The 18516-nt window shown below is 31.2% G+C and overlaps 1 protein-coding gene and 1 non-coding gene across 3 annotated transcripts; one reads left to right on the forward strand and one right to left on the reverse strand.

Annotated features, from left to right (window-relative positions):
• Positions 1-50: 50 nt before the first annotated feature.
• On the forward strand, positions 51-129 carry TRNAR-ACG (transfer RNA arginine (anticodon ACG)). Its single transcript has one exon. It is a non-coding gene; the product is annotated as a tRNA-Arg (tRNA).
• Positions 130-1003: 874 nt separating this feature from the next.
• On the reverse strand, positions 1004-12892 carry LOC137818949 (putative ABC transporter C family member 15). Of its 2 annotated transcripts, XM_068622614.2 has the most exons (12): positions 12734-12892; positions 12558-12637; positions 6053-8385; positions 5860-5946; positions 4932-5585; positions 4524-4688; positions 3893-4187; positions 3532-3746; positions 2621-2926; positions 2158-2221; positions 1825-2064; positions 1004-1510 (listed from the first exon to the last, which is right to left on the reverse strand). In XM_068622614.2, exons 2-12 carry the CDS (start codon positions 12595-12597, stop codon positions 1365-1367), a joined length of 4545 nt encoding a protein of 1514 aa, XP_068478715.1. In that variant the 5' UTR covers positions 12598-12637; positions 12734-12892; the 3' UTR covers positions 1004-1364. The 2 variants fall into 2 exon arrangements, with proteins under 2 accessions (XP_068478715.1, XP_090152332.1); XM_090296206.1 differs by lacking the exon at positions 12734-12892 and having other exon boundaries at positions 12558-12725.
• Positions 12893-18516: the final 5624 nt, after the last annotated feature.

The following is an 18516-nucleotide window of genomic DNA, read 5'->3' on the forward strand; positions in this document are numbered from 1 at the left end:
TTCCCATTTTTTAGGATACTCCGGGGAACAGATATCCAGTGGAGATGACGGGGTGGGGCCTGTAGCTCAGAGGATTAGAGCACGTGGCTACGAACCACGGTGTCGGGGGTTCGAATCCCTCCTCGCCCACAACCGGCCAAAAAAGGGAAGGATTTTTCCCTCTGGGGGTAGGAAAATCATGATCGGGCTAGTGGACCCAAAGCTATGGAACTTATATTTTGTAAAATTTGAGACCAAATTCATTAACTTAAAAGAATAGGAACTAACACCTAAATTGTTTGAAATTATAAGGAATCAAAACACATTTTTCGTATATTTTTGTATTAGTGGTAACGGTGTTTTAGTCGTGTTGAAAGAACTTTGTAATTTTTGTAAGGTTTATTGTGCATTGAATGTTAAAGTGATAACTATACACGTTGTCTTATTAAGTAATATTTCTCATACATTTCAATTGTTGAACGGATTATGGCATGTCTTTTTTAAGGCGATGTTATTTAAACTTGAATCAAACATATCAAGTGAACACATATTTTGTTCAATGACTTACTATTACAAGTCAAAAAGAGAATTAAGAAATATAGTGAAAAATTGTGCAAAATAATTATAGTTTGTATTCCAATTTTCACCCCAAATATATTTATTATTTTTGCATTGCAACTCTCTTAGGGGTCCACTTACCAACGATTTAAGCAAGTTGATCATCAAAAAGGCTAAAATACTATACTTTCTATACACAAGTACATATTAGAGGTCTAATATTGATGAATCTTAATCCTACATTGTTGATACATATGAATAAGTTCCCATTTTGATGATTAACATATAAACTAAGTGTTATATAGATAATACTTTTTCATCAAAACGTTTAAGTTTGATTCTAACATCAATTTCTCTCTACAATGTTGAATGACTAATTACTCCCATTTATATATTGAAATTGATTTAGGGTATCTAACACATTTGTCTTTTAAACAAAATAAATCAACCCAAATTCCAAACCCAGTGATAAAATTTTAATTCCATTGTACAATATGGCCAATATAAAGTGCACTTTCTGAGCATTTTACTGTTCATAATGAACCTACACATCTTAAACATCCCTATTTGACATCTCATGATTCTTTCTGCATATGTAGATGCTCTTTCTCTTCTCTCCCAGTTTGCTCTTTCATGCTCAAAATGGTGCCTGTGCTTCACCATTATATATATATATTCAATGAAGGGCCATTAGAAGATTTCCCTTTTCTGCTGTGGATAAGTACCACAACTGTGCTATGATATTTCACAGGGGGCTAGGAACCCCTTTATATGTATACCTCTTGCTGGTTTTATCCTCTCCAATATCTTAATATCCATAAAAAGTCCTATAACTGTTCCCTGCTTTGGACATGTTGTGTTGCCAAGCTGTTGAAGCTATGTGATCTTCCAGAATACTCCTTTATAAGTTTAAAGAAGAAGGAATCTTCTCTCTCAAGTAACCTTGATGGTTCATCATACTCAGCAATTCTCCCTGTAACATATGATTGATGTATTAAGCATCAAATTTCTAGTTCCATTATCAAGTTTGCATTTTATTATTAAGTGCACTATTTGTTAACTAGAGTGGTTACACAAACTTCTCTATAAAGCATTTATAGTAAAGAAAAATAAGAAGGAAAAAAAATGAACTAAAACCAACTTATGTACTAATTTACTTATGCATAAGTTAATTTTAGCTTATGTATTTTTTCTTCTTTCTTTCACAAAAGTGCTTATGGAAAAGTTTGTTCAAGCAAGGTCAAATGTCATAAAGGCACATATAGACAGATAGATAGATACACATACCATCACTGAGCACCAAAACCAAATCGCTATCAATAACTGTGTGGATTCTATGAGCTATTGTGACAACAGTTCTATCTTTGAACTCTTGACTTATGATGTTCTGCAACACTCCATCAGTTGCAGAATCCACTGAGGCTGTTGCTTCATCTAGTACTAGTATGCTGCTTCTTTTCAGAAGGGCTCTTCCAAGGCAAAATAATTGCCTTTGGCCCACACTCCAGTTATCACCATTTTCAACCACTGAGAAAAAGCACTTATGTCAGTTTTGTAACTATTACTAGTAGTACCACAGGCATGATCAAACAAGGAAAGTTCAAAGATAAAGAGTTCAACCAGGGGAATCTAACTTCTCTTCCTTGGCCCTCACTAGGTGGCCCAGTTGACATTTGTCTAGAGCCTGAAAAGGAGAAAAGTCACTGGTAAATGATGATAGTGTTTGTGAAAAATTTTAAACTTCATTTTGGCCTTATGTGAAAAAGAATCTACATTTTTTAGCATCTGCCACACATCTTTTAGCTTGAGGAGCACCAGCAATACACTCTCTCTAACACTTTAATAATGTAGGATTAAAAGTATTTTTTAGAATTGGGTCTAAAACAAAAAATAATATCAAGTGTAGGGACCCAATTTTTACTTTAACCCAATCTTTTATACCTTGAAAGATATAATATCAGAGAATATTTTATATGGTTTGTATTTGATAGGTTGATATTTTAAACTTTGTTGCTCATAATGATAGAGACACTTTGGCATCCATTTTGATGTTGTAGATAAACTGTTTGATTAAATTATTTACCTCCCACACTTGAATGTCAGAGTAATGCTGAAGAGGGTCCAGGTTTCCTCTAACAGTGCCTTCAAACAAGGCAGGGTCTTGTGGGATAATGCTAAGCCTTGACCTTAAGTCATGGAGACCAATCTTGCATATATCCACATTGTCAATTATAATGCTTCCTTCTCTTGGTTCAACAATCCTGAAAATGGCTTGTATGAGGGTTGATTTTCCACTCCCAGTACGCCCAACAACACCAACTTTCTTCCTCCCAGGAAATGTGCAAGTGATGTTTTTCAACACAGATGGTAGATGTTCGGCATAACGTATCTGTCACATTTTATTGCATAGCAGAATATAAGTATGCAAGAACTTAAGAAGATAAATGAAAACTATAGTTGCAAGAAATATTTTGAGGAAATAGTCCATGAATCTATAGGCCTTTTGCAAATTATTCAACCAGAAATTGTCTGGTATTCGAAGTTTGTTGATATTAAGAAGTGAGCTTTAAGTCAAACTCAATCTTATAAAACTTTAAATCTAACTCAATTTTATAAACCAGTTTATAAGGTGAGGTTTGCACCCATTTATATACTATGAAATATCTTTAACTGTAGTTAATGTGAATTTCTAGCCGTTGACATTTACATTAATTATCTTAATAGTTATATCTATAATGCTTTATGATTGATTGATATTGTAAAACTTTTTACACTGAAAATACATAAAAAGTAAACTCATGTTAGTGTATGCATATATGTTATGTTCTATACATATAATAATATGATATTTGGTTGGTTGATAGTGTAAAACTTTTTACAAATACAGTGAATAGAAATCAAACTCTAATGTTATTATATGCGCATGTATGCTTATACATATAATAACATATTCCTTATATGTGTCAAACATGTCCTAAATTGTTGCTATCTAACCTGTAAATTCTTGAAACATATTGTTCCAGTTTCTGGCCAATTGCTTGGGGGCCTGCTGTCTTCAATCACAAGAGGTGCTTCACTTGTTATATTTGTGTACTGAAGAATTCTTTCAACTGATATCATCTTGTTTTCTGCATTGCATATGTTCCATATGACTGATGCTTGCAGCACATTCAGATTGATCCCATATGTTACTGCTAGTCCGGCAATACCTGTGACAAATCCAATGCAGAAAAATGTAATGTTTAATTTATGAAAGGTGTATTATCTGATGATCACTTTGTATGTTTCAATGAAACATGGATGCTTGTGTTGTGATTGATGATGATAAGTTTCCAAATAAAAACTTAGGACTTACTTGGGTTGATTATTTCTTCAGGTAGGGTCACTAGCATGACCAGTGAGAAGGCAAAAACAAAATTTGATAGTAAATTCAATCTGAAAGAAAGCCATTCCATTGCAGACACATTATGAAACCATGGCCTTGAGAAGCCATCCACAAGGATAAGATTGGTGTATATGAAACGGCCTTCTTGATCAAAAGCTCGTATTGATGCTGCTCCTGCCAAAGATTCTGAAAAATGGTGGAGAATTGGAGTGATCTGTATCTGTGCTAAGCGAGCCAGTTCTCTAGCTGTAGGGGTATAATATCTCTGAAATAAAAATCATTCAACTTCTGTTAGGATTAGACAGTGAGAAAGAGAGACCAACTTCATAGTCATTTTCTGCCTATTAGTTTAAGATGAGTACTATTACTTCCTTATTCTGTTTAAAATGTTTGATTTAAAATTAAAATATATATATTTCACATAGTTTGAAACATCCAATTTAAAATAATTTTGTTACATCATTGGCTGATATGACTTTCATGTTTACATGATAAACTTGAGAAATCATATCATATCTTGTATAGATTTTGAAACTAGGAAGTGTCTCACTTTTTCTTTGTCCTGTCATAGACAGATCAAGAAGGAAAAAGAATCACATACTTGATACCATATGCAGACTGCAGTTACTGGAATGAAGATGACAAATACTTGCCATGCCACCTGACACATCACGGCAATAGTTCCTAGAATCTGTATTATTGAGAAAGCACACCATCCTACTTTGTTTGCCATTTCCATGTCTAACACACTTTGATCTGTGGAAGCCTGAAATAAAAGTTTTCAAGTGTTGGTATGATTAAGAAAAGAACACCTCAAAGAAGATCCACAGATACATCCAACTGTTTAAAGTATAAAACAGTACACAATAGATGGCCAACAATGAACTTGTACTACTTTTTTGTCACTCTAATGCAAAACATTAGTCCATTCCATTGTATTAAGAATTAAGAAATACTATTGTTTGTGGTAGTAATGATAACCACAAATGTAATTGTTATGAATGCTTACCCTATTCAAGATTCTTCCAGCTGGGGTAGAATCAAAAAATGCCATGGGGGCGCGGAACACACTATGCAACATCTTCGTGAAAAGTGACTGTGCTGTCCAAAGTCCAGCATTTAAAACCATCATGGCTCGCAGCAGAACACAGAATGAACCAGCAACTGAGAGTGCCATATAGATAAGTAATATGAAATTCATGTCAAATATAGGCTTGGCATCACTACTTGTGGGGCAAACCCAAGCCATCCAATAGTTACTGGCAATCTGAAGTATTTGGAATGAAGATTGTGCCAAGAGAATGAGAGGGATAAACATTCCTCCTTTGACAGTGGTCAAATAAGTCCAGTAAACTTCTTTTGATATGCTACCTGTTTCTCTTTCCTCCTCTTGCACCAACTTTCCATCATTTCCTTTGTCCTCTGGAGGGTTATCTTGCACTTTGTCATGCTGTGTGTTCTCTAGTTGAAGACTTGACCTGGAGTTGAAGTTGGATTCCCCTTCTTCAGATATTGAATTGAAACTTGTTCTACTTGAGTTTTCAGCAACAACAATTGACTCTAGAGCTTTGCTGTGAGCACCAACTAAAACTTCAAATCCTATATTTTGCTTTAGAAGATCATCAAATTTTCCAGCCTGTGTTATCCTTCCATTTTGCATCACCTAGATTCATTTAGGTCGGTTGTTATTAAGTAAGCCTCAGTGACAATATGCTACTATTACTATAAGATGTAAACCTTACCTTATAAACTAGTTTTGTAAGGTTGAATTAAATTTAAATTAGTTTGTAAGATGAAGTTTACACCCAAAAGACAAACACTTAGCTCTCTTAAACAAGATGAGTAGTTGATCAGATTTAATGTCTTTTACTAGCATAATTTGATTTGGTCTTCAGTGATTAGAAGATAAATAAACAAAATTTTGACACTGCATTTACCAGAATGAGGTCTGCTGCTGGAAGAAACTCAACTTGATGTGTAACAAAAATTATAGTTTTCTCTTTGAGAATCCCCATAAGGCACTCCTGCAGAAAACATGTGGAACAAATAGTAAAGCAATTGTTTCTTAAACCTGTACTCACACGATGAAGTGTTTGCATATTTTTGAAGTCTAAACAAAGTGTAACTAACCTTAAAGAGGTGAGTACCAGTATGAGCATCAACAGCACTGAAAGGGTCATCAAAAAGGTATATGTCAGCATCCTGGTAAACTGCTCTAGCAATCTGTATCCTTTGCTTCTGTCCCCCACTCATGTTGATCCCTCTTTCACCAATCTCTGTCATGTCACCACATGAGAATAGCTCAAAGTCCTTTTTCAATGCACATGCCTCAACAGTTTTCTCATACTTATCACCATTGTACTCTTTTCCAAAGGTGATGTTGTCCCTTATGTTTCCAGTCAATATCCATGCTGATTGTGGAACATAAGCTTTTGTTCCACTGATCCTAACTGTTCCAGACTTTTTATATATTTCTCCCAAAATGCCTGATAGAAGACTAGACTTTCCTGAACCTACAGATCCACAAACTGCCACCTTCATTCCCCTCTTAACTTTCAATTCTATTTCATCAATGGTTGGAGTTGTTGAATCAGGATCCCAGCTGAATCTCCCTTTCTCAATAACTACGTCAAATTCTGTTTTCTCCTTTGCAACATTTTCAATGACATCATGCTGGATTTCTTCCTCACGGAGGAAGGAAGCGATCCTATCAACAGAAACTTTTCCTTGAGCAATGACATTGAGCAAATCAGGTAGGCTGAATATAGGATCCTGCAGCATTCGGAAAGTGGCAAATGCAGACAACACCCTTCCTGCTGTCAGTTCAATCCCCATGAACATGCATGCCCAGAAAGTTATCACAGAAATGAATGTAGGTGATCCCCAAAAGATAAAGGCAGAAAATGCTGCTTGCCTCAAGGACTTTGTTAGCCAACTGTACTCTACATTCCTGAGTGCTTCTATCCTTTGAGAAAATTGACTGTCCCATGCTTGAAGCTTCAAAGTCTTCATGTTTCTGAGGACTTCTGAAGTGGCTTTCATCCTGTTGTCCTTGGCATCCATGATCTTGGCTTGGTATCTTTTCTGTATCTTTGTCAGAGGTATGTTCAAAGTCATCACTCCCAATGTAGCAGCTAGTGCAGCCAATGAACCTAGTCCTAGATTTGTATGCAGAACGAACACTGCTAAAGAAATTTGTATTGGCAGCATCCATATTACATTCACATACCAAACAAAATCTGTGATTCTCTGCACATCTACACTCATGAAGTTCATTATCTCCCCACCTGTGTGAGTCTGGCGCGATCTATTCGACAGATGTAAGCCCTTCTGATATATATGCGATATCAAAGCTGCTCTGAGGCGAAGGCCTAATTGCCTGGCTCCAAAAATCCATTGCCTCTGAGCTATGGTCTCAACCATTTTGGCACAGAGAAAAGCCAGTGACAGAAGGTATCCACTATTCAAGCCACGCGTTTCCTTCTCTCCCAAGAAATCCACAAAGTCTGTTATCAAGTAAGGACCAACATACGATGCTGAAGCATTTACCACTGCAAACAATGCATTCAGTGCTGCTTTCTTCCTAGCAAACAAGTAGATTGCCTTGTAGATAGAGGGGTTTGCAGTGCCATCTTTCTCTTTGACTTGCCTAAGGCTCTCATCAAAGGAGCAGGTTAGAAACTCAGCAGAGTCTTTGATGTCAACATCAGGAATGTCATTCTGTTCAAGGGGTTTCTTGTACCCTATTGCAAACAAGGGGTTGAGCCAAGAGAAGTTAATGAGTTGGAGAAGCGTGGCTTTTCCATATGGAGATTCCTTTCGACACTCTGAATGTTTCTCAGTTTTCTCTCCAAGAAGTGGTTCGGCTGCACCATTTGTGGCAAGCATCACAGTGCCTGTCTTCCCTCTTGTGGAAATAACCAAAAGACATGTTGAAGCAAGCAAACCAAGGAAATCTGCATATTCTCTTATACTCACCTCACCATTGTTGGTGACACTGAAATGGACATGAAGCCCTGTGCTTATCACACACACAATGAAATTGCAAAGCCACCAAGCCCTCAGAATCCAAGGGAAATGTGTGCTTGATTTTGATATCTTGCATATTGCTATAACACTGGTTGCCCATGATAACACTTGAACTATCTCTGATGTGAAGGCCTGAAGCTTTGAGGTACATTGAGTCTCATGATTGAGCATCAGTAGCAGCAGTGATGCATGAACACCCAGCAACAATGTGTTGCAGACAATGCTGACTTTGTAAGAAAAACCATATTTGATTGCTGTTGGATGCATCAACTTTGTGGCACCATCTGAGTCCTTGCTGATCAGGTTCACATATTTTCTTAGGATTTGGACTAACAAGATCACAAAGAACCCAAGTTCCACAGGTAAAATCACATGCTCCACCAAGCATGGTGATTCCAATGGCTGCCATGAATTCCAAAACTCACTTTTCAGCTCTGTCAAAGACAAACAATCATAGATCTCAGTTTCATTGTTGTTCCAACAAAAGTTGACATTAAATGTGATAAGGTTGTCTCATAGTTCAAGTGTTACACTTCCAAATTAGCCATTTCATTTCATTCATTAACAATATCAATTTAGTTCTTAAACATATAAATAAGATACTGTTAATTTAATACTTGAAATATTCAAAGTGTAAAAGATCCATCAATTATTAAAATTTTATAGGACTAATTTATTATTAAAATTTAATTTTTAAAGAGTAATTTAAAAGTAAATGACAAAGACTATTCTGTAATTATTAAATTGTACTATTCAAGGTTGAATCAATAATTTGTACTCATCCACATACCAATTCATGTTTTTACTTTTTAATACTATCTCATACATTTAACAATTAAATTAATAATTTATCTATAATTAGATATAGAAGAGATTTATTATTTTTTTACCCATTTTATTTTTTAATATATCTTTGATCTATTTTTTTCTTTCAAATAATTGTCAAAGCTGTTCTCTTTCCCTCCTCTCACAAGATCTATTTGTTTTTCATAACATTCAAATTCTCTATTCCCTCCTTTCATTTTGTTATTTCTTGATGACTTCAAATTTAAAAAAGTGCAAAAATAAATAAATATGCATTAAAAATCTATTAAACTTTCAATTAGCATATAAGATTATAAAAAGTATTTTAACAATTAAATGTTAACTCAATAAAATAAAATAATATGATAAAAATGTTTCACTAGTCCTGAGATAACTATGTAAGTTGTTTTTATAATTAAAAATAAAAAAGAATAAAATTATTTATATATAATTTATAAATCAACAGTTCGAATAATTCATTTAAATAGTTTATAATATTAGTATCTATCTTAGTCTAGTTAGGATGTGACTTTTATTATTAGTTAAAGTAGTTTGTGTCAAATTGAAAGCGATGAACGAAATAACTCAGAAATGATTGCGAAAACCTTTGTCCGGTTCCTAAAAATTAATGAATTAATGAATATTTGTCGTATATTCTTTAGTCAAGAAAGTTAAATTTTAATATTCGCATTTAAACAAAGTAATAAGACAGCTTTGGAGTCACTGGACCGCACCGCACACTTCTCACTGCAGCTGCCGCAAACAAAACTAGGTGTCTTATGTAATATTTTAAATTACATAATTCATAATTTTTTTTTTCAAATTTGTAATTAATTTTTGAATTACATAATTCAGAATTTTTTTTTTCAGATACATATTAGTTTTCGGATTATATAATCGAAAGTCTTTTTTAACTTTTTGAATTTATAATTCGAAAGTTTTTTTCAAATATGTGTCTGAATTATCTAATTTAAAAACTATTATATAAAATTAATAAAAAGAAAATAAATATATTTTCATATTTTGTAGCGGATGCCAGAATAACATATAGAATTACAGCAAGAAACAGTCCAAAATTTGTTTACTCCAAATAATTAATTATTAGTTTTATTAGTTATTTTGTATGAACATTTGTGATAAGTTCTTACTTCTAAAGATTTTATTAAAATATTTTTTGTTTAGTAATTTTATCATTATAATAATATTTTTAATTTCGTTTCGTTAGGTCTATTTTGAATATCTATTAGTTTTGAAATGGTATTGACACAAAAATAAAGATGTTAAAATTCGAATAGAAAAATGTTCAAGACTAAAATTTAAGTGTGATGGTACAAAAAGAGAAAAGAATAAGATAGATTAAAAATTAAAATTTAGAACAGAAAGGAAATAAAACGGAAATTAAAGTAAAAAAAATGGATCAATTCACTTTTTTAATTTTAATTTTCATTATAAAATTTTTATTAAACAAAACAAATTTAGATTAAAAGTTAATTAATTAATATATTAACTAAATTAAATATTATTTTATAAATTAAAAATTATTAGTATTTCAAGTAATTTCTATTAATAAAAATTTATAAATTAATATTTAATATTAACTATAAAAATTTAAAAGAATTAATAACTAAAATTTTAATAACTAATATTAAAGATCTTAGATTCATGGGAGATAAAATGAATGAATTAAATTTAAAAAATAAGATGATGAAAAATGAAAGTTAGTAGTTAAAAAATTGTAATGTTGAGGTTTTGTTGTGTTCCCACGTGAAGGAAAAATGGAAAGTTAGTTTTGGAAAAAGGAGCACTTAGAACAATGAATCCACCCAACACAAAAAAACTACAAGACAAAGTGTTTTATGACAGCTATAAAGGTCATGTCATGTGGTACTTGTCATTTCATTCTCACACCCATCACTTTCTACGATGTGGGACCTCTTTCCCCAACAATTACCTTTTCTACAACTCTCTTCACTTTCCTTAGCTAACAAAACTAATATTATTCTTCATAACTTTTTTTAATACATCTTCTTCACATTCTCACTATATAATATTAATTATAGGAATTTTATGTGTTCAATTTAATCATTCAATATGTCCTTTCATATCTTCTATAGACATATTAATATAATAATTTTAAGGCTTGCTACTCAAATATGCACTATGCATTATAACTAAAAAAAATTATTAAATAAAAATTAATTTTATAGAAAATTTTTATTCTATAATAACTAAATTAGAGACTATTTTGAAAATTAAAAAAATTATTTTTTAAATTAATTTTTATTATTATTAAATGATTTTTAAATTGGTATCTAATTAATTATCAAAGTTTTAACTATCAATTATTTAGATTCTAAATTTGATAATAAAAAGTTTAGTAACTAATTAGATATTAAATTAGAAACCATTTAACAATAGTAGAATTAATTTAGAAACAATTTTTTTTTAATTTTTAAAATTGTTTCTAATTTATTATATAACAACTAATTTATATATATTTAATATGAAAGAAAAGAAAACATGGTGTACAAAATGATTAAAAGAAAAGTGGAGAAGAGAAACCATAATCATTGAGATGTCTTTTTTTAGAAAAAGAAGAAATGGGCATGAAAATTTAAGCTGTTAAATTCTGTCATGAATAATTAAAATCAAAAGTAACAAGTTATGTGAACTTTTAAAATGATTATTATATGATATTTTAAAAGCTGTATAGCTTTAAATCTTGATCACTATGCATTATTATTAATAATGTGAATTTAAATCTTTCACCATTCTATTAAAATAACTTATATGAATAATTAGAGAAATGTTACAAATATTCTATAATATTTTTGTTACTTAACATCACTCACCTATGTTGATTGGATTTGAAAAATGTTGAGTATATGCTTATATACAGTTGGAATCCTACTCATAACCCATATTGGAATCACATTATGAATAGTACAGTGTTGAAGTTCCAAATCGATTAAAAATAATATTAATTTATAATATACGTAAATTTTATTTTACAACTTAAATTTGATAATATTAAGATAAGTTTAAAATTTATCTTTATTATGTTAAAAATTGTTAATTAAAAATATAACTAATTTTAGAATGTTAAGTTAGATTTTTCTTCTAAAAAAAGTAGTACTTAAAAAAATCTTAATGTTTCTGTTATAATAATATATAGTCTTACATAAATTTGAAAACAAGGTACATTTATAACATAATATAATATATTATATATTATATATTATGAAAGACAATTAGAAACCATTTTTCCTCTTTTTTATCAAATCTTAAAATCTGAAGTAACTGAAAAGGAAAATTCCTTCAAAACATGGGATAAAACAAGAGGGGGGTCATTAAGGCAGTGAAGAACAAAAGGACAAATAGAATAAAACATGAAGTAAAATGTTCACACAACAACTCTTATCCTCCAATACTCTTAATTAATTAACATTAATGGTAAACCAGATTAATCTTCAGTTTTTGTGAACAGAAAGTTTTGTAATAAATCAGAAGAAACTTTTTACACCCCAATGATCTTATTTGGCACTGTAAATAAGATTGGTTTCAGTTCTACAGATGAGAAATTTCTCAACCCAACAAAACAAAACTTCAATGTTATACATATACACACACTTCTGCTCTTTATTTAGAGTTGTTAGAGATAGTGGAGACTGAAATTTTCATGACAGAAAAAATTTTCATGACAGAAAAAAGTTTCATGACAGAAAAAAGTTTCAACTTTCTTTTATGTATTTGATGTTAAAGGGTGCATAAAACTTGTAGAGAATGGTTAGAAGCAACTTACCTGTGGCACCAAATATGTTGTAGAAGTTCTCCAAAAGCATGCTTGCTTCTGAACTTGAAGCTCAAATTCTGGTTTTAGTTCTGCAGAAAAGAGTTATACATCATCACTATTTGGCTTTGGATTCAACATCTTATGTTATGATTATAGTCACAATAACTACAACAACACACACACACATGTAATGAGTTTAGAGCTTCTGAGAGGAGAGGAAACAAGCATGAGAAAAGGGAAGAGAGAATGTCACATAGAGAGTGTGAGAGAGAGAGAAGGTTGGAGGAGTTTTAAAAGAGTTGCAATAGAAAAAAAGACTGTGTTATGAAAATATAGTTTTGTTTAATTTTATGGTCAATTTTTGTGGTGAGAAAGAAATTTAGAGTGCTAGGTGTCACGTGTGAGTCTGCAAAATCTGATTTTGGCATGTTATGTTGGATGAATGGTTTGTGGTCTAAGCATATTCAAATTTGGACAACAAAAGCTACCAATTACAAAAGAAAGAAAAAAACACAACATTACCAAGAGAGTACCATAGTTCAATTAATGCACTTCATTCATGTGTCTCATCATTGGGTCAACATTTTCCACATTACACATCCTTCAGAAAAGGAGTGAACAACTTAGGGATACTTTTAGTACAAATATTTATAATTTCTAACATATTGAGTCATTAAGGTTTTGAGATTTGATATATTAATACAAATATTTATAATTTCCAATATATATTTTTAAATAAAGTCATGAAAGTTTTGAGGTTTGATGAAAGATGATTAATTAGTTTAATAGTTAGAACTTTAGATGTTGGTGGTTTTTGGTGGGGAATGAAAATTACAATATTCCTTGCCTTTTCATCTTTTTTTTTTCATATATATATATATATATATATATATATATATAATTTTGAGCACTTTATGTATGGGTTGGAGTATTGTGAATACTTTTATATTTATTTATTTATTTATGAAAAAAATAGACTTAGAATTGATCTTCAACTGGGTCTAACACATGAAAGATTATACAAATAGTTATGGAGTTGAATTTTGTGGACACAGATGGCTTGGTATTGATATTGTTTATTAACTATAAAAGTTAATAAATTTCTGAGAAGAATTCAAAAGGGTCATCAGATATGCACTAGATTTTTACTTTTAAGTCTAGGAACACAAACAAAACCCTAATTACAATGAAAAAAACTTTAATTACTAACTAAATTTCTAAGGAACTGTTTCAAAAAGAAGATTGAGTGCACTAGTATATAATCTAATTCATTTTGGTGAGAAAAAAAGTCAGATTAAACATGAAAGAAAAATATAAATGTTCATCACATTTTGGGGTAGAAGAAGAGATGAATTCCTCATTTTGAGTTATCTGGGTGTCAAATATTTGAGAATTATGCAAGTTTTTCAGATACTGTGGGTATTGAAATATATATGCACATGGTATTCAACTAGAAATTCTTAACCCTAGTGCAGCAACAAGAAGAACAAAAAGTTCTTGCTCATAATTGGTTGAAAACCTAAAATTTCTTCAATCATGTGTGAAATTGCTCATGTAAGTACAATTAATTGGATGCATGGTACGAATGTTCCACACATTTATGAACAGAGAAATTGTGAAGGAAATCAATGATTTTAGCATACCTAGATGTCAACATCTGGAGAACAATGTTGGAGTTTGTGGTTGGAAGAATGATTGGAAAAAAGGGTGTTTGAGATTGGATTGAAGATGAAAATGGTGTGAGAGGTTCTGGATTAATCCCTCAAAAACACAACCAAAACCAAACTAGAATATCATTTGATTCATATTTTTTTTCTCACCATGTGGGTAAGATGTTTATAATGGAGATATTATTATACACTGGAAATACAGATAAAAGAAGAGCAATTGAATTTGGATCACAATTTACCTACAAAGGAAATAGAACAAAAAAAATTATATTTAAATATATACTAAATTTGAAATGATTTGTTTCGACATTAATAATAAATTATATTGAAATGAGAATGAATTTCTCAGAAGATGAGTGTGATTTGATTTTAGCATTAAATAAGATGAACTAGTTGGCATTGATTGTGATAGGCATTTTTGGATCACGATTCCTTGGAATTATCTATCAATTCCTAACTAGGATGTATTTGTTTGTAAAAAATATTAGTGTAAATATTCAAATAAATTTTTTCCCAATCAAGTATAATAATATTTTATTTTTTATTAAATAATTTTAAATCGTTATCATAATGAATGATTCAATCAAATCGTTATCATATTGAATTATGATATTTTCTTCAATATTTATTTTGTTTTAACTTGGAAAAGTTAGATTTTCACCTCCCATGACTTTTTGTGTGTGGAAACTTGATTATCTAGGAATTTTATTTTTGAAAGATAAACCAAACATGAATAACACACTTTTCTAACATAAAAGTATTGAGAAACTAAAAAATTTCTTTCTACCAACCATTCTATTAATTAAACGTATAAGTATACTTGTCAAATGTCACTAATACCAAAAATAAGATTTTCATTACCAAAAAAATATTAAATAAAAATCTATATTAGAGATAAAAATAATTACTTACTATATTAATTAAATTATATATTAATTTATAAATAAAAATTATCAATATATAAAATAATTTTTAAATTTATAAACTAGTTTATAAATTAGTACTTAATTAGTTAATTAATATCTACTTAGTTATCAAAGTTTAAACTATTAATTTAAAAACTAATTTATAAATTTATTAATAATATAAACTACTTTTTGAAAGATAATAATTTTTTTTATCTAATTTAATTAATATAATGATTAATTATTTTTTATTTTTAAAGTTAATTTTTATTTAATGATTTTTTTTAAGTGTTTGATATAAAAACCAACCAGTAACAATATGAATTAAAAGTCCAAACTTGGAAATAATATTTAAGTTTATCATTACAAAACTTTAGCACAAATTTATTGTTTAATTAATAACAATTTAGACTTATTAAGGTAGAAGCTATGTAGCACAGACACAAACACAAATATTGATATGACACGGACACAGACACACAGATACGTATAATTTCTAAAATGTTGGACACGGGGACACAAATCTATATATTATATAATTATAAATTATATAAATTGACAATAAAGATTTATGTGCACAAATATGTTCAAGATTATTTTTTGGAGCAAAAAGATGTTTTTCACGACTGATTCAAAATGATTTGTTTCTTATTTTTATAATCATAATAAAAATTGATACAATAAGTTTGAGTTTTTAGAAAATTAATGTATTTTTTCTTTTTAAAATTGTGTTAGAATCGTACAAGAATTGTTAAAAATCCAAGAAATACCTTTTGAATTGGACATTTCACGGATACGTGTCTTACAAGTGTCATACGAGTGTCGGTGTCCGATACGAGTATCCGAGTTTGCAGTAGTAGCATACACAACACAAAAACCACCAACACCTTCTCCCCCCTATTTGTCTTCACAAATAGAATGAAGAAAGAGATAAAAACAGAATTAAGAAAGAAATTGTCCAGAAATTAAAGCAAAAGAAGCATAAACAACAACTAAACTTGGCTTCAATCTTCCTTTCCATACTGCAGCTCAAATAGTTGGTTTTGAACAACTTCAATTTGTTCATCCAGGTTTCGGAAACATGCATCCATGCTCTGGAATCTGTCACCAAAGTTCTGAAAATTTGTAGCACAAAATTCATGAAGATTCCTTTGGTTCTCAGCAAAGCTGTCCATCCTATTTACCATAAACCTCTCAAAATGAGACATTGAGAGAACACGTTCCCCTTAATTTCCATCACTTGGTCCAACACCAAAATCAGCAGCAGGATCATCCTCTTGAGCATCAACTCCAGCACCTTCAACAACATCATGTTCTTCCTCTTCTTGTCCAGCTTGCACACCACTTGAGGAACCACCTTGGTCACCATCTTTGCTCACCCATCTTCCACAAATTTTGGTGAAACCCATCTTACTAAGTGAACCACTGTTCACTTCGAGTGATGATTTCACTACTCCGTTCTGTTCTTCCTCAAGGTCCACTTCAAAATAATTCAAGAATTTAGAAATCAATACAACATATGGATAGTGATACTCACTTAACCTTATTGATTTCTGCATGTGTTCCTTGATGATGTGGATCCAATTGATCTTGACCTTGTTCATAATGCAATACATGTAGACAAGATCCTCCTCGGTAAGCACAAAGTGATTGCTCCCCCTGGGTGTGAGCATCCATGTCACTATTAAGGCAATTAGCCTTTCATTCAGTTTTAAACCTCCCATCGAAAAATTTCTCACTTTTGCTTCTTCAAGCAATTTCTGTAAAACTGAATTTTGTTAAATTCCTCCACCACACCAATATTTTCTTTGTTAATTCGCAGCCCTTCATACTTTAATCCAGTGATGGCAGTCCATACTTCATGTGTAATCTCCATATCAACTCCTTTTACATGAGAAACAAGGTTATTTCCAACAAATTGAAGGTTGGTATAGAATACCCTTACAAGATCAGGATATATGTTCCCTGACATCTCCAAGAACCTTTTCAACATCCATTCCTTAAGAAGACTTCTCAACTCAGCCATCTTCTGCTCCTTTAACCAGTTGAAAGAGATGAGCTTTGGGTTGTTTATTGCTTTCCTACTTGTTTCATGAAGATATTTCTCAATCTTTTCATCTTCACCTGAGAACCATGCCTCAATGCGTCCTCCCTTTCTTACTGCCATTTTTTTGATCCTCTTTGATGAAGGGGGTGTAGAATCCATGAAGGCAAAGAGAAAAATAGAAACCAAATTGAGAAAGAATGGCAGATTTGAAAAAACAACAAGAGATGTGGCAACAAGTTGTTTTTGTGAAGAAAACAAACTGCAAATGAGTATATATATGCAGAGAAATCAACTTCAATTCTTGGCTTTTAGTGGGTTTCAGTTTCCAAGAAAGAGAATCTGTTCAAACCCTTCACAAAAATGTGTTAGTCCACACTAGAAAGCACATGCAGATTTGACTAGTCATAAAGGCACTTTCAATTTCCAAGATATGGAATATATTCCATTTATGACCAAAATAATACTCTTTCTACACGAAATCTGACCAATAATAAAAGCAATTTTGACTCGTAACTGCTTGAGAAGAGAATCTGCAACAGAACCAATGCATAGAGAAATTAACTCAATTTAATGCAATGCTGTCAGAGGGAAACAATCAGTTGTTTCGTGAAAACAATCAATTGTTTTTCTATGATAGAGATTAAAGCATTTCACAGATTCAGAATAGACAATGAAAGATGAATTAGAAAGAAAGTTTTACATAAACCTTCACATAGATGAAAATACAGACATCAATTAATATTTTTCATACACATGAATTAAAGACTATTCAGACAAGAAAGTTAAAACAAGGAAAGTCTTATCCTTTTGACAATGTAGTTCTTTCAATTTGTCCATGATCAAGTAACTTCTCTTGGCCTTCAAGAAGACTAAGCTTGTACAAAACATTAATTGGAAGTCCAGAAAGTCCCTTCATAATCTTGACTCAAGACTCCTTGATCTATCAGCAATCCTGAAAACCATGAAATCAAGCAACAAGATTTGGTCCCCATATAAATGTGGGTCTTTTGGCATTAACTTTATCATGAGGAACCACAAAATTCTAGGGAACCCATCTCATTACACCTTTAGGAACATAAAACTTCTTAATATGGAAAAATCTAACTGACTGGCCTCTCTTTATGCAATAAAAACATGTAACAACCGGTTGTTTTGATTTTTCAATTGGTTGTTTTTCTGGTAGTTTTGAAAAAGGCTTTGAAAACTCATTTTTCTTGCTCTGTGGATTAAATCACAAACCTGCTTTTCCAAAAACACAATTTTGAGATGCCAAGACAGTCTAAAAGTTAAATTTATCATTTGAAAGCCTATCCACAATTTTCACAAGGTAGTGAACCTTCTTTTCA

This window comes from Phaseolus vulgaris, chromosome 10 (genome assembly GCF_051622355.1).
Source record: "Phaseolus vulgaris cultivar YP4 chromosome 10, ASM5162235v1, whole genome shotgun sequence".
NCBI lineage: Eukaryota > Viridiplantae > Streptophyta > Magnoliopsida > Fabales > Fabaceae > Phaseolus > Phaseolus vulgaris.

Excerpts from the sequence above, each read along its gene's own strand:
- LOC137818949 (XM_068622614.2), bottom strand. The coding sequence starts at position 12,597 with ATGCTTTTGGAGAACTTCTACAACATATTTGGTGCCACAG. Across the intron at positions 4,188-4,523 it reads CAGTCTGCATATGGTATCAA|AGATATTATACCCCTACAGC; the intron begins GTATGTGATTCT and ends TTTTTATTTCAG. Across the intron at positions 3,747-3,892 it reads TGAAGAAATAATCAACCCAA|GTATTGCCGGACTAGCAGTA; the intron begins GTAAGTCCTAAG and ends GATTTGTCACAG.